The following is a 15,679-nucleotide window of genomic DNA, read 5'->3' on the forward strand; positions in this document are numbered from 1 at the left end:
TTCTGAGTCTGGGTATGATATTCTCTTTCCTCCTAGTTGTAGAATTTCCACTCAGCCAGCCTTCCTGTGGTTCTGGATGATGTCCGTTCCGTCTTTTAGGTGTATTTTGATTTGGTTGTTCAAGGCAGCAATCTCCGGCGTTAACCTATGCCGCCATCTTGGTTTCTCTTCGCATTCTATTTCTTAAGTGAATAAAGGCCACACATACTCCACAACGAATGTAAACAGTTTTATTTAGAAACAGATAGGTACCTGTTTGAATTATAGAATATAAAACTTGGTTTACACTCTATAAAAAATAACCAACATCCAAATTCAAGAGAGCTAGCATTCACAGGACACACAATCTGGGTGTGCAGCGACTGTCCACCAGCCCCAGGCTTGATTTAAATCAAAAACATAGTCCAGGGGGGTCATTTGAGATTTGAGTACAATGCTTGCTGCTGAGCACCCAGCAGTCGCTGTCTCAGCAGATGAAGGTTTGCTTTCTAAGTGTGACGGGTTCCCTGTCCTGTGAGCTGCGAGGCTCCCCTGCCAGTCCTGATGTGCTCTAACGAAGCTAGGGTTGGTGGCATATTAGTTATCTCTGGTCTTCTTAACAATAAAAATGGGGAATCTGGAAGGCAGAGAATTTCCATGCCCCTTATATGGGGATTAAACTTAAAAGAGTATATCCACTCTCAAGAGCTCAATGCAAAGGCGGGGGTGAAGTTACATGATATCTTGGCTTTTCACCAGGCCAAGTAGCCCACCTCAACATGATCATGGAAGACCGAAGGATACACCTAAGTTCAGGTTATAATAATCACCCAGCACCACCCAAATATTATCCAGAAAGATATATGAAATAATACAGGTTAGTTATATATATTTATCTTAGTAACCTGAGGGCTAAAAACTTGGAATACAATAAATTCTCTCAAAAGAGGTCCATCTGTACGAAGGGACCAAAAAAGACAGCTTGTGTTATGTAAAACAGAGGCGAAGTGAGTTGGGAACAGGGGCCGGTTTCTTCAGCTCTTTCTACAAGGTCTCTCTCTTTGATAAAGACTGGCAATCTGTTGATCCAAGATAAGCTTTTCGTTTGGCAGGGGTGGTGGGGGGATAGGGAGTGATGGGTCAGAGGCAGGAAGGGTAAGCAACGGTCCTCAAACCAAAGAGCCCTCTCTGCAGGCCTCTCAGCTTTGAGTCTGACTCAAGCTCTCTAGTTGACACAGACACGGCCTGGGAATACGTGGTTAGCATTCTGAGGTATGAGGATCCCTGGTAAATTCAGCAGCATGTGGTTTTTAGAAACCGGCCCACAAAATAAAAACACTGCAACACTAATACTGCTATTTAACCACTGTCTGAAAGAGAAGAAAAAAAAAAATCCCCACTACATTGGGAGGCTCTAAGCTTTCATAAAAGGTGGTCCAAAACAACTTCTCTTTATCTTAGGGTTTCTTAAGAAAGTCCTCATTCAGTCATCATTTCTCGTTAAAGGCACTTTCAATGACATGATTGGAAAGAAGCACAATTTAACCGCAGTGAAAGCAAAATTAGTTCCCAGGAACATCTGGGGAATAGGAGCCAAATGGGGCACTTACAGTGATTCAACAGGCAAGACAGTCCTGAGCACTTCAGCAGACACACACCCAGAAAAAATGGTGTGCCCTGAAAACACTTGTATTTTTTCTTTAGTTTTCCAGTTGTTTCTATGTATAGCTCTGTAAAAAGATCACATTCAATACTTGATTTTCAGGACACTGGCCCTAACGCTTCCGACCACAGCTGTGCTTGACAAAATTAGCAAACAGCTAGTCCTACAGGGAATTAAAAAAAGGATGAATAAAATCAAGTTGAGCCAAGCTTTCTTACAGCACAGGGCTCTGTCCTTGCCTAGATAATGCCACGATCAGTTGCTGAACTGAATAAAATATATGGCCCCCTGCTACTGATGAAATACTCTTTTCAACAGGCAAGATTATCATTTTTCTAAATATAAAGAGTGGGGTATACATTTTTTTCTTTTTTCCTCTCTTCCAAACATTTCTTAATGATTTCAGGCTTAAAAAAGTAATTAAGTCAGAATTACAAAAGTTACATGGTAAGGGTTGAGAAAGAGTGAAGGGCTAATTTTTGCCTATGAGTTGAGGATCTTAATCCTGCATATCATACTCCCAATCAAAGAACAAATACAAAAATAAAACATCATGTTATACATAATACAAAGTGTAAATCTACAAACACAAGTGTACTAATTAGTTGTTCCTCAGAAGCACAGTTTTCCTCCTGTCCCTCAGCGAGGAGAAGAAATGGGGACGGGATGGTTTTCATTATGTTTTTTCATGTCTTAAAAAGTTTGTAATAACAGTCTCAGTAGCGCAAACAATTTCATGTGAAACCAGAAGCTGTAAAAATAAATTATTTTTGAAGAAACGTGGGTTCCTCTGTCTGCAGCTCAGAATTCATCATGTCGTACTAAGGCCTCACCAAAATCTGTGGCCTGGCTACCCACAAATAAATCATACTTGTCAACAATCTCCTCCTTGGTAAGCTTGCCATCCTGAAATTAGAGAACAGTGAATTGAGGCAGATATATTTCCCATTCCAAATTTAGAAACACTACTATAGATCAACAGTGGTTTGGCAAGATTTAAGATTCTAATTCCCAGTAAATGATATGTGAACTATACCCTCCATTCCTGGCCTGTACACACACACACTCACATACTCACACACACACACACACACACACACACACACACACACACACACACACACACAAGCAATTAATACCTTTTTCTTATCAAGAAAGTTAAAAGTGGAAGGCTAGAAATAATATAGCTCAACAACTCAACACTAGAGATACAGGTTTCTTTAGGAGAGAATGCCTCCCTTTGGAGCAAAGGTGGACATCTCCTACGTAAGGGTAGATAGTAAAGAACTGGGTGAAATACTTCAGAATGAATCAAGTCACTGCCTAACAGGAACAACAAAGTGTGCACATATCAAGCAGAGTCCTCACTTCCATTATGTTCCAGCTACCAATCAGATTCCAGGCACAACCCCAAATGAAGGCTCAGATACTCATCTAAAAAATTATCTAGGCCACATTCCCAAGGGATGATTGCATGAGTTTCTTTTTCTTACAAACCTCACAGGACACAGCACCTGGCTACTGAAGTCACTGAGTAAGACCTCAAAACAGACTGACCCTTAAAAAGGCTTCATGACAAGAAACTGCTTTTGAAACTGAAGATTAGCCTAGATAAAAGAATGCGCAGATACTAAAAATCCCTAAATTTGGATGGGTAACACCACTCTTTTAATGAACCAAATACCTCAGATAATTAAGGACAATATTAACAGGCTCCAGAAAAAGCTTATTTATAACCTACTACAAAGGACTTAATTCTAAAAAGCATATTTGACTTAAAAAGGAAATAACCAGCTTTGAGTAGGCAAAATGAACCTGTAATTGGTAAAAGAACAAAGTAAAAAAAAAAAAAGAGAGAGAGAGAAAAATTTCCTGGGGACCCATAGAGAACAGATGATACATGCTGGGCATAGGTTATATACAGAGGTTCTTTTCTGAAGCCTAAATTCCTCCAATGCTATGTGCACTGGGCAAAGGGATTTCTAAAACGAGATCAGATAGCTAGTGCTGCCCCGTAAGCTTTTAATTACCAACTTTAGGTCGATAGCAGACTTAGGTTAATTAAGACCACAAATGCTTTATGTACCTTAATCGGGATTTTTTAGGCAATCCCCTAGAAATAGACTTCCATCACTGCTAGATTGTTGGGGCCTGGCCAGACTTACCTTATTTTGGTCTGACTCATAGACTAGGTGCCTGGCTTCTGCTTCTGCATGATCATAGTCTGATGGGAGAATCCAATCTTTGGTCTCTTCCTTGTCCATCTTCCCGTCTCGGTTCTTATCTCGAAACTCAACAAATTGTTCTCTCTCTGTCTTTACCCATTCTGGTTCATCAGCCTTTCCATCATGGCTGTACATGTCACCTATGTGCACAGACATACACAGAAAAGACGGATTTGCCCTTTTCCCACGACTGCTCCATGCTAATCTGTTCTACCCATCCTTCCTCATCCAACTGGAACCTAACAGCAGTATTTTAGAGAACTTAGAAAATAAGGTTATTTTCCTGAATCTTAATTGATCTTGCAACAAGAATATTTCCAGCTATTGCTTTTGAGAGATATGAAAGCAAAGAGAGCCCTTATCTTAAAAACACACACAAAAAAACATTGTCCAGCCGGTATGGCTCAGTGGTTGAGCTTCGACCCATGAACCAAGAGGTCACGGTTCCATTCTCGGTCAGGGCACATGCCTGGGTTGCAGGCTCAATTCCCCAGTGGGGAAATGGGCTCAGTAAATGCACACAGGCATTTATTTCCGCTGTGCTGATGTTTCTCTCTCCCTCTTCTCCCTTCCTCTCTGAAAGCAATAAAAACATATTAAAAAAGAACAAACACACACACACAAATAGCCCTAGTCGGTGTGGCTCAGAGGATAGAGTGTCGGCATGTGGACTGAAGGGTCCTGGGTTCAGTTCTGGTCAAGGGCATGTACTTCGGTTGCAGGAGCCTCCCAGTCTGGGCCGTGGTCCGGGAGCAGGCAGGAGGCAACCAATCAATGTGTTTCTCTCACATCGATATTTCTGTCTTCCACTCTCTCTAAAAAAAATCAATGGAAAAATATCCTTGGGTGAGGATTAAAAATAATAAATAAGTAAGTAAATAAATACATAAAGCATAAATAGAGATGATTAGCATCAAGAAATATAAAGACTTTTACAAGACAGTTGTTTCCTACATTCCACTTTACTCAAGGTAACTAATTAAACCTGGCCATTGGCTTTAGAAAAGTGCTGTTCTAAATTCTCAGAAGTGTGTATTATGAGCCAAACCTGTCTCCAACCAATTATTAAGTATATTGTAGAATGTATCTCTAAAATAATGGGCATTTTCCTATAGAGCCCAAATGCCTTCATCACATTTTACAAAAACAACCTTTTGCTATTATCTAATACCCAATTCAAAGTTGAATTTCCAAATTACTTTTTAAAGTTAGTTTGTTTAAATTATTTATATGAATATGGTCGGTACAAAGTGGCTACAGTATTTAAAATGTCAACATATACACAGAGATTTTTCTATACAACTGTTTAAACTTCTATTTAAATATTTTAGATGCCAATTTAAAAATGTATAAGGGGATATTGTCTGTGAAAATTCCTTTAGGAATTACAAGAGTGAAGAAGTCTGAAGACTCCTGAGTTATGTGACATCTAAATAAGGGTAGGTACACTTCAATTAGGTATGGGAACACACCACTTAGAAGTTTAAATAGTTTATAGTACTTCTAAGCAAAGGTAGTTATTTAAGTGTGATAAAGGTGATTTGTATGTTGGCACCCACAAAATGAAGGCTGTCCCAGTGGCCCAGCCCATGACACAAATCTAAGCTAAGTCAGCCTGTACTTATAGAAAATGCCTCACTGCCATGGAAACCTAACCTACATCAATCAAAATCTCCGATTCAGCTTACCTGACTGACTCACAAACAGGACCTCTAGTATAGGAAATCCCTGACCTTCTAGTCAATCCTGTCCTTTCGGCGTTGCCTCTTCCAATGCTCTATAAACCTCGCTCTTGTGCTAAATCCCTCAGGAAGAGTGCTCCACTGCTTGTGAGGCACTGTGCTAGCCCAGAACATGGATTGTTTCCCCTTGAATAGAGGACATTAAACTCGTTACTAAATTACTTTATGTTTGTCATTTGACACTTGGTGCAGTCATTCTTTCTGAATTTGAACAAGGTTAAGAGTAGAACTACTCTGTTCTGCCTTAACACAAGGAGAAGTTCCTCAGAGCAGGACTTGCCAATCACCCTCCTCCCCCCATGATATAGCATATTCAGAAAATGTAGGATCTGTATGACCCACTGGGCTAGAGCCCTGCCCTAGCTCCCCTGAGGGTCAGAGACTTTTCATAGTCTACAGATTGGGAAGTTGTGAATTAGAGAGTGAATAAATGTGGCTTAAAGGACATATTAATAGGAGCTAGAACATACAACATAAGGTAAGTGCATTTTAAATCTAAATGAGTACAGATATGAATAATTCTATTCAATTTTCTATTAAAAAAGGGTTCAATCTAAAGGATATTAAGCAAGTACTAACTTTTTGAGATTATGCTTTAAAAGTTCTTAGGAACACACATGTATCCTAAAGAGATACATAACCAAATATTTACCAATGGAATGATGATTGGGATTTACTTCAAAATAATAAAGGAGGTAGGTAAAGAAGTGAATATGGATTTGAAAGGATTAGCCATGGGATGATGGCTGTTGGGTTTAGGTTCACGGGGATTCATTATATTATTCTATCTAATTTTGTGTATGTTTGCAATACTCTGTAATAAATTTAAAGAATAAAAAAATGTAACTAAAGACTTTTTATTAATGATAATAAGAATCAAAGACCATTTGTTTCTTTAGGATCTCTCTCAACAGGACAGCATATCCCTAGAAACTGGAAGATAATGGGAGACTTTCAACTTCACAAAGGCCATTATCTGGGTGTAATAGTGTTAGCATTAGTTGATGATTTGCAAAAGAAAGGAACATATACATAGTCAATAAGGCAGTAGTTTCAAGACACAATTCCTTTGTCCTTGAATCTATGTGATAGGAAAGGAGACAAAATCTCATTTGGCTAATTGCTTAATAAAAGATGGTATTAACAGTTATAAAACCTAATTCGTCTCATCAGGAGGTTCAAATGAGTCCCTCAGTTTTAGCAATGTTGATAAGATGGCAAAAGCCAAGAATAAAAAGATAAAATATTTAACAGTAGAAAACATCAGCTTTGAAATGTGCTCAGTAAATGCACACAGGCATTTATTTCCATTGTGCTGATGAACTCCACTAAGAACAAAAAATCACTTCCAAAAAATGTCCCAGGTTCCATCGCTTATCCTTCTTTCTCTAAAAAACTCAAAGTACATCATTGAATCTTAGGAAAAAAATAAAAAGTGGTACATTTTTAAGGAGTAATTCAACTGATAACTCTAGAAAATATAGTAGCAGGTATAATTAGACAAAATCTGAGTAAAGGAATGATTGTTCAATGCTGTTTCAGTGACAGGTGATAGAGGTAGGGTTTAAGTCTCCCTTTCACGCTTAAAATAAAAAATTAGAGACCTAAAGAAATACTGGCTTATGAAACAAACACGGCGGTGCACTAAATTAAGTTACTATGAGTAAATATAAGACTGTGAAATATAAAATTACCTAGTATCTTTCAAAATGGAATGACATTTGTAACAAAGATATTTGTAATTATCTTTCATCTCTTCTCCTTTACTAATCTTAATTTCCATCATAGTAATTGGGAAACAATTTGCTCAAGAGAGGCGGCTTCTTTTTTTAAGGCAATGGAGAAATCATGAAATTATTCCGAGGATAATAAAAATAGTTGTACTTTGGAGAAATTAGCCTTGAAGTACACGTGTAGCATCAAAAACTCCAAAAACAAACAAAAAATAACCAACCAAAAAAAAAAAAACCTTTTTAAAACAGACAACTACAAGAAAAAATGGCAGAAAGGAGAAACTTTAAAAAACAAACAGAAGAGAACCTAAGTGGAAAATCTGAAATGAATACAGTGAAAACAAAAGGCTCTAAGAGGAACCAGCAATCCTGGCCCCTTATTCATCCACCTGTCTCTTTTATTCTATTCTCTATCTTCTCCTGGAATTCCTTATGCCAGTCTAGGCTCCCTCAACTCTTCACTGTCACTTCCACAGGGCATCTGGGATGTACTATATCAGTGCTGGCCTATATGGTAGCCACTGGCCACACAGGACTATCGAGGACTTGAAATGTGGCTGGTCCTAATTGAGATATGCTGTAAATGTGAAATACACTTTTAAAGACTCAGTATGAAAAACAAAACCCCCCAATAGTTTATGATAATGTTGAGATTGTAATATTTGGTTACACAAAATATTATTGAAATTAATTTCATGTTTATTTTTTTAAAAAAATATGCTTTTATTTTTTAAAACATACTTTTATTGATTTCAGAGAGAAAGGGAGAGGGAGAGAGAAATAGAAACATCAATGATATGTGAGAGAATCACTGATTGGCCGGCTGCCTCCTGCACATACCCCACTGGGGACCGAGGCTGCAACCCAGGCATATGCCCTTGACCAGAATTGAACCTGGGACTCTTTAGTCCACAGGCCGATGCTCTATCCACTGAGCCAAACCAGCTATGGCTGTTTTTTTTGATGAGAGAGAGAGAGAGAGAAAGGGAGAAGGAAAAAGAAACATTGATAAGAGAGAAACATTTATTGGCTGCCTCCTGCACGCTTGACTGGGGATTGAGTCTGCAACACGGGCATGTGCCCTGACTGGGAACTGAACCAGCAGCCTCTCAGTGCACAGGACAATGCTCAACCAACTGAGCTAAAGGGGTCAGGGCTCTTTTCATTTTCTTTTGATACGGCTATTAAAAAGTTAAAACTACATATGTGGCTCACATTTACATTTTGGTTGGACAGTGCTGTTACAAATACTTTACCACACCCACTATTCCTCACACTGGTCTGGCTTAATGTGCTAAAAGTTGACCAATGGGGTAAATTGTCTTTATGGATGAACATATCTTCCAAAGCTTCTCAGTCTCTTAAGAGAAACTTACCAATATACTCTTCTAGATCAATGAACCCATCAGCATTCTTATCTATATCCTCCATTGTTTCCTGGAGAGGAGAGATTAGGAAAAGACTATTAAAGTTAGTATAGGGGTGAATTCGTTTAGGCAGCTACTCATCATTCATAAACACACACATATACATGTATGTTTATGCTTATATGTATGTGTGGATATGGTTAAACCACAGGAAATTGGTGTTCTTCTCGCAGGAAAATGATAAAATATTATCATTGTTTTATGTTTCAACCTAAAAGAACTATGAGTCTTCTTGAAGGAACACTGGCACTGCTCAATAATGAACTATCCACCAAGCCCACGATGATCTGTTGGTCCTAGTTATACAGAAGTCATACTAACAGTAGATATGATCATTGAGTATGCCTACAGCTACAGCCTATGTTTTACTGGTAACTGCCTTCAGTGAGAAATATTCAGTATCATTGTTATTACTCAGTACCTGGTTACTGGTCATGGGATATTTTTAAAAATAGGATTTTCTCTCGTGCTTACAATAGGAAACCAGCAATGAAATGGCAAAATACATTATCTGATGATAAGTACTGTCATACTAAAGAGAAAGCCTACGGCACCTAAGATAAATGGCTTGATCAGAGAAAAACAGTGACAGAGCTGGGACTCAAGCTGGCCAGCAACTGTACAGCAAGTCATTCTTCCAAACACAGGGGAAAGGGGAAGATGCGTAAGCAGCAAACAGAAACCACATTTCTGTTGAGAATCCTTGCTTTCACCCACCTGTACTACTATATCTTTCATGTAATCATACTCCTCAGGGTGCAGGAAAGCTGTGAATTCCTCCTTTGTGGCAATGAGGTCTCCATCTTTGTCTGCCATTTTAAATCTCCGTTCATCTCTAACCATCATCTGTTTATAGTTAAATCCATCATCAGGGTCTGGGTCATCTAGAAAACAAAAATTTAGGTTAAATCTTAAAAGACTTCCAGAAAACATGAAAATGTGTGGGCCGGGGAATCAACTTCCAAGAAAGACAGACCAAACAATGAAGAAATAGCTCTTGATTACACAGGTACAATTGCAGCAGAGGAGACACTCATTCAGTTTTGGTAATCAAAGGCCTTAAAGTCAGGTCCAAATCAAATGTAAATATTTGCCCTTCAACATGGAGCCCTGGCTCCTGGGCTACGTAACCCCTTACATAATTCTTCAGTTATTGGGAGTTGAGGCTGTTTGAGGGCTTGAGCTTTCTAGTTATATCTGAGGTGCAGTGATAATTCTAAAGTCACACAGTCTGGGTTTGAATCCAAACTTGAATCCACACTTCCTAGCTGTGTGACCTTGGGCAAGTAACCTAACTGTGCTTCAATCTACTCATCTGTAAAATGAAGATGATAATCATTCCTGCCCCATAGGCCTGTTGAGGTTTAAATGAGCAAATAAATTTAAGTGCCTGGCATATAGTTGGCTTCAATAAATGTTAGCTATTGCTATTTTTATTAAACAGTAGGCTCCCAGTGAGAAGCTAGATATCAAAGGTCTTCTTTCCCATTATAGGCCACTTGGATTCAAGCAATAGAACACCACCACTTTGAAAGTAAGACACATATTAAAAGGTAAGGAATGATTATTCCTGTTACTGACCAAATAAAAAAAGATATGGTACTAGTTTTATAAAAAGACACATGGGGCCCCTTCAACAATATCACACTGCTAACTTTTAACACTGTAGTTTAATCTATCCAAACTTTAAGCACAGTTTAAAAAAAAAAAAGACTATTGCTTTGAGAGGTGAGCAGCTTGAAACTTTATTATTTGTTGAATGTCAAAACTCAGTAAGACAGTTTATTGAATCTGAGGTTTTGGGGACCTTATATATGTATATTCAAAGCTATGAATAGGCTTAAAGAAATATATTACTTTTCTCATATACTAAGTTAATTCTTCTAAATAAGTAATGTTTTAGTACCAACTACGTAACATAAACAAGACAACAGAAGACAACTTATACGTTAAGACTAGATTCTCAGCTAAGAGTCCTCTTCTCCTCCATAGGGTAAAACATGGTGATTGGAATTAAGAAGGCTGAAAACATGCATATACACAAGGATGAAAAAGACATACTTTTTCTTTTCTGACATACTTTTTTTTTCCAATGACTAAACTCATGTGCCTACCATCACACTCGGAGTGCTTTATCTGTCCTAAGCACCAGCCTGCACACAGCTTTGGGTAGGCTCTAGATCTAGTTTTATTATAGGCATGGTGGATCTTTGTTTTTCATATTCTACTTGTGGCAGAGATAGTGTTACTGGTCTTTTGGTGGAAAGCAGATTCATTACGACCGATTTTAATTAAAAGCTAAGATGATTTGTACCTGAACTCTAAACTGAATCAAGAACACACTCACAAAAAACTCCTCAGCACTTCTGTAAGACAACTCATTATCCCCTGGGTACTGCCTACCCACTTGCCTCCCGGGAAAGATGCCTTATAAAGACAATGCTTCTCCAGCCAGTGCTTCAGCTTAAGCAGCCTCAGTCAGTAGAAATACCCATTACATCAAATCATTTACCCTGTGAGCTAACAGAGCTCTCAACAGATTTTTATGCACATAATCATACAGTTTAAGGTTAATTCTGGGCAGCCAGTGAGTGCCTAGGTCTGAGCTGAGATTTATTAACACACCATTCTGTTTAGATCACCAAACAGTCTGCCCGCTGTTTTGTATTTATAATTAATTCCAAATAAATCAGGAGCATGTTGGGTGCCAGCCAGAGAGAAAGAAGCACGGATGCCTCTCCATCTGCCCTGACTTTTTAATACACGTGTTCTTAATTGGGTGAAATCTATGTTTGGTTCTTGGCTAAGTATCAAGCTTGGAAAGAGACCGCCACTTCAGTCTTAGGAATGAGAACAAGCCAACACAGAAATAAAAATCTCTTCACTAGAAATGCATGCGGGTCCTGTAATTAACATGGACAGCTGGCTATCTAGTGGGGGAAACAGACCATTATACACTCAATGTCAGAGGTGGAAAACACCTGCTTTAACACAGAAAACTGCCTAGTGTCTGGGATAAAAATGCAAGAAGGAACATTTATACATTCTTGTCTCAACTGTAACCATGTACAATAGGGGAATCTCACTAACAGAAACACCCTAAATCATTAACTCAGTAAGATCGCCACCTAGCATTCAGTAGCAGGAAAGTGTATTAAGTAAAAGAAAATTACTAACAGGTGGCCAAGCACACAAGCTACCAAATCATCAGAAAGCAATCAAAATCACATTTATTTGCCTTGAAGCATTTGCAAAGCAGGATGATAAACTCATGTGCCAGAGAAAACAAATGGGAATTTTTTATTTCTAAACTTCAGTAAAGCAGGCATACTGAAATAGTTAAATTTTATCAAGGAAAGCTGTAGTTGATCTTATTTTATTAAGGAAAGACTAATTTTCCTCCTATTTTCACCAGCTACAAAGAAATCTAATTTGGTTTGAGTTTCAGGTCCAACACCTTAATGTGACCATGTAAAGAGAAATATCAAAGCCTTTTCCTTTGTATTGTAGGAACAATGCAGCCTTTTAAACAAGATCTGAAAAACGGTTCCTCTGAGGGATGACAGAAAGAAAACATGGTACATGTATATTTAAAATGCTAAACATGTAGCCCTAGCTGGTTTGGCTCAGTGGAAAGAGCATCGGCCTGCAGACTCAAGGGTTCCAGATTCGATTTCGGTCAAGGGCATGTACCTTGGTTGCGGGCACATCCCCAGTAGGGAGTGTGCAGGAGGCAGCTGATCGATGTTTCTCTCTCATCGATGTTTCTAACTCTCTATCCCTCTCACTTCCTCTCTGTAAAAAATCAATAAAATATATTAAAAAAATAAAATAAAATGCTAAAGATGTAGAAGATTCCAGACTGTCAAAAACCAAATTGAAACGAATTTTTAAAAATACACAGTATACAAATTTAAAATTAATAAAATAAAGGGCAATCAGCTCAGCACTGAGCTATTGAAGGTAAGCAGTTTCTTCCTTTCCTTCACTGCGTGACCCATTTGTTTCTTTGACTCAAGACCATGGTCTCCGCCAGGCTGACATCTTGCCCCTTACCCAGGTAAGTGCCATAAGTCACGTTCCTGTACTCATCCCAGGAGATTAAGCCGTCTTGATTCATATCAAACTCCTGCCATTGGTTTTCAACATTGTCATATATGTATTTCTTCTGGGCGTGCTTAATCCAGGATTTCAGCTCCCCCTCCGTCATAAACCCATCTTTATCCGCGTCTATTTTATCTACAATCATTCTACAAGACAAAACAGTTACGTTTCAAGGTGCCAGCTCGACAAGGCTTTCCCCCAGGTGGTAGGGACCTACCTAAGACGTAGCCGTAGGTGGCATTTTTATATTCCTCCCAGGAAACGAGGCCGTCCTCATTGAGGTCATGCCCCTTCCACTGTCGCTCTACATCCTCGTAAATCCAGCGCTTTTGTGCAAATTTAATCCAGTCTTTGAGTTCATCCACAGTGACAAACCCGTCCTTGTCGCCATCTATTTTACTTACAATCTTTCTGTAGAAAATGCAGAGAAATCCAGCAAGAGGTTAAAAGGACACAAGGCTCTGGGTTTATTTAGCCAGGTGTGTGCTGTGACAACAGATGTTGTTGCCCAAGATTAAAGCACGGAAATAAAAATTATCCTCAAAACAAAACTGCCAAATAGGCAACTGAAAATTTTTCTCTTAAGTGACCTGTTACTGGTTTGTAATGAGTCATCTGGATAAAGCCAAGCAGTCCATGGCTGGTTCACTTGGATCCAAAAGCAAACCCTGTCTCTCTCTCTAGAGACAGGCTTCAGACGATGGTCAGGATTCAGGAGTGAATATCCATTCCTATCTTTACTCTTTACTCTTTGTATCAAGCAATATGCAAATATTTTTTATTGCTTTTTGGAGAATCTCAATTTCTTGGTATATAATCACAACTACTGGCATGGTTTTCTAAAAATTCAAAACTTTAAACCAGCCTTTAAAACATTCAGCTCCTTAAAAAAAAATAACACTTTTGTTAAAAATTAACAATATCAGCCCTAGCCGGTTTGGCTCAGTGGATAGAGTGTCAGCCTGCGGACTGAAAGGTCCCGTGTTCAATTCCGGTCAAAGGCATGTACCTTGGTTGCGGGCACATCCCCACTAGGAGGTATGCAGGAGGCAGCTGATTAATGTTTTTTTCTTTCCCTCTCCCTTCCTCTCTGTAAAAAATCAATGAATTATATTTTAAAAAAATTAAACAATATCAAAAATAGTTCTGAGATCACTTATACCTCAGTCAAAATTATTTAAGCCCGGCTGGCATGGCTCAGTGGTAGAGTGTCAACCTATGAACCAGGAGGTCATGATTTGATTCCCGGTCAGGGCACATGCCTGGGTTGCGTGCTTGATCCCCAATGTGGGGGGGCATGCAGGAGGCAGCTGATCAATGATTCTCTGTCATCACTGATGTTTCTATCTCTCCCTCTTCTGTCTTCTCTGAAATCAATAAAAATATATTTTAAAAAAATTATTAAAAAGAAAAACAAAACAAAACAGGTACACAAAGACAGAAGCAAGCTATTCTAAAAAATGGCCAGTAGCTTATTATATACTATGTCAAACTGGATTTCTACATATAACCACAAAAACAGAGAATACTGAGGAAATAATGTGGGAAGAATGCATATGATTATGAGAATGTTAATAAGCTGAGAGGGTTAGCATGCACATGATAAAGCAAAATTACAAAGCTCAAAAATCAACATACTTTGCCCTTCCTGAGCTTCTTTTCACTAGATCTGTTATCTTAGGGATTTCAAAACATGTGCATATGAAAACTTCAGTTTAAAGATACAATCAACTATTCATAGAAGCTAAAATAACATGTAAAGTCACACAAGTAAGTGGCCCAGTTTGGAAAAGGAACTTTACACTTTTTGTTTTTAATCCTCACCTGAGGATATGTTCTTACTGATTTCAGAAAGAGAGGAAAAAAGAGGGAAAAAGTGAGAAACAACCAGTTGCCTTCCATACACACCCTGACTCGAGATTGAATCTACAACCTGGACATATGCCCTGATCCGGAATTGAACCCATAACCTTTTTGTTGTACAGGTCGATGCTCCAACCAACTCAGCCACACTGGCCAGAGCTAGAATAGGAACTTTAAATGAAAACTCTTAACAGATTTGAAACCCTGGCATATTCTTATGCTCTATTAAATGCAGGATTAAAAAAGACTGTCACTTGGTATCAAATAATGTCTTTTCCCATTTCATGAACACACTGGAAAATGATTAGAATCAGAGTATGAGTGTCACTATGAGAAGACTCATATTGATATGATATGGTGTTAGGCATAACTTACATCCTATAATTAACAAGCATTTTCCTTCAGAGAATGTGTAATCTTGTAGCTTTTGATTTAAAATGTTAAATCAGTAAAAGATAAAGCAGTAAGAAGTCATCTCTTGCCCTAACGGTTTGGCTCAGTGGATAAAGCGTCAGCCTGTGGACTGAAGGGTCCCAGGTTCGATTCCAGTCAAGGACATGTACCTTGGTTGCGGGCACATCCCCAGTAGGGAGTGTGCAGGAGGCAGGTGATCAGTGTTTCTCTCTCATCGATGTTTCTAACTCTCTATCCCTCTCACTTCCTCTCTGTAAAAAAATCAATAAAATATATTAAAAAAAAAAAAAGAAGTCATCTCTTAAATACCCTCCTTTATCTACATGGACATAGGATAAAAAAATTATTTGCAACTTTAACCCTGTAGCAAAATAAGCTATACCAGTATTAAAATTTCTGAATTACCTATTGTGGGGTCCAGTTTGTATCCAAATGATATTGGCTACCAACAGTGCCACTATACCTACCATTCAGATAAAAAGAGCAAGATATCATAGCCCCTTCCGTCCCCCCCCCCCCACTTTTTTTT

At 38.5% G+C, this 15,679-nt stretch overlaps 1 protein-coding gene across 2 annotated transcripts in view; it reads right to left on the minus strand.

The window, feature by feature from the left end:
* Positions 1 to 214: 214 nt before the first annotated feature.
* The window catches only part of CALU (calumenin), a 33,904-nt gene continuing 18,439 nt past the window's right edge, over positions 215 to 15,679 (minus strand). Inside the window, exons 3-7 of one of the 2 annotated variants that reach the window (XM_006771398.2) lie at positions 12,826 to 13,019; positions 9,487 to 9,653; positions 8,719 to 8,779; positions 3,808 to 4,007; positions 215 to 2,548 (exon numbers count right to left, since the gene is read on the minus strand). In XM_006771398.2, coding sequence (XP_006771461.1) covers positions 2,444 to 2,548; positions 3,808 to 4,007; positions 8,719 to 8,779; positions 9,487 to 9,653; positions 12,826 to 13,019 — 727 coding nt within the window. In that variant the 3' untranslated portion in view covers positions 215 to 2,443. Of the gene's footprint in view, positions 2,549 to 3,807; positions 4,008 to 8,718; positions 8,780 to 9,486; positions 9,654 to 12,825; positions 13,020 to 13,090; positions 13,285 to 15,679 lie in introns of both variants that reach the window. The other variant, XM_006771399.2, reaches the window with a different exon arrangement.

Source organism: Myotis davidii, unplaced genomic scaffold (genome assembly GCF_000327345.1).
Source record: "Myotis davidii unplaced genomic scaffold, ASM32734v1 scaffold705, whole genome shotgun sequence".
In the NCBI taxonomy this organism is placed as follows: Eukaryota; Metazoa; Chordata; class Mammalia; order Chiroptera; family Vespertilionidae; genus Myotis; species Myotis davidii.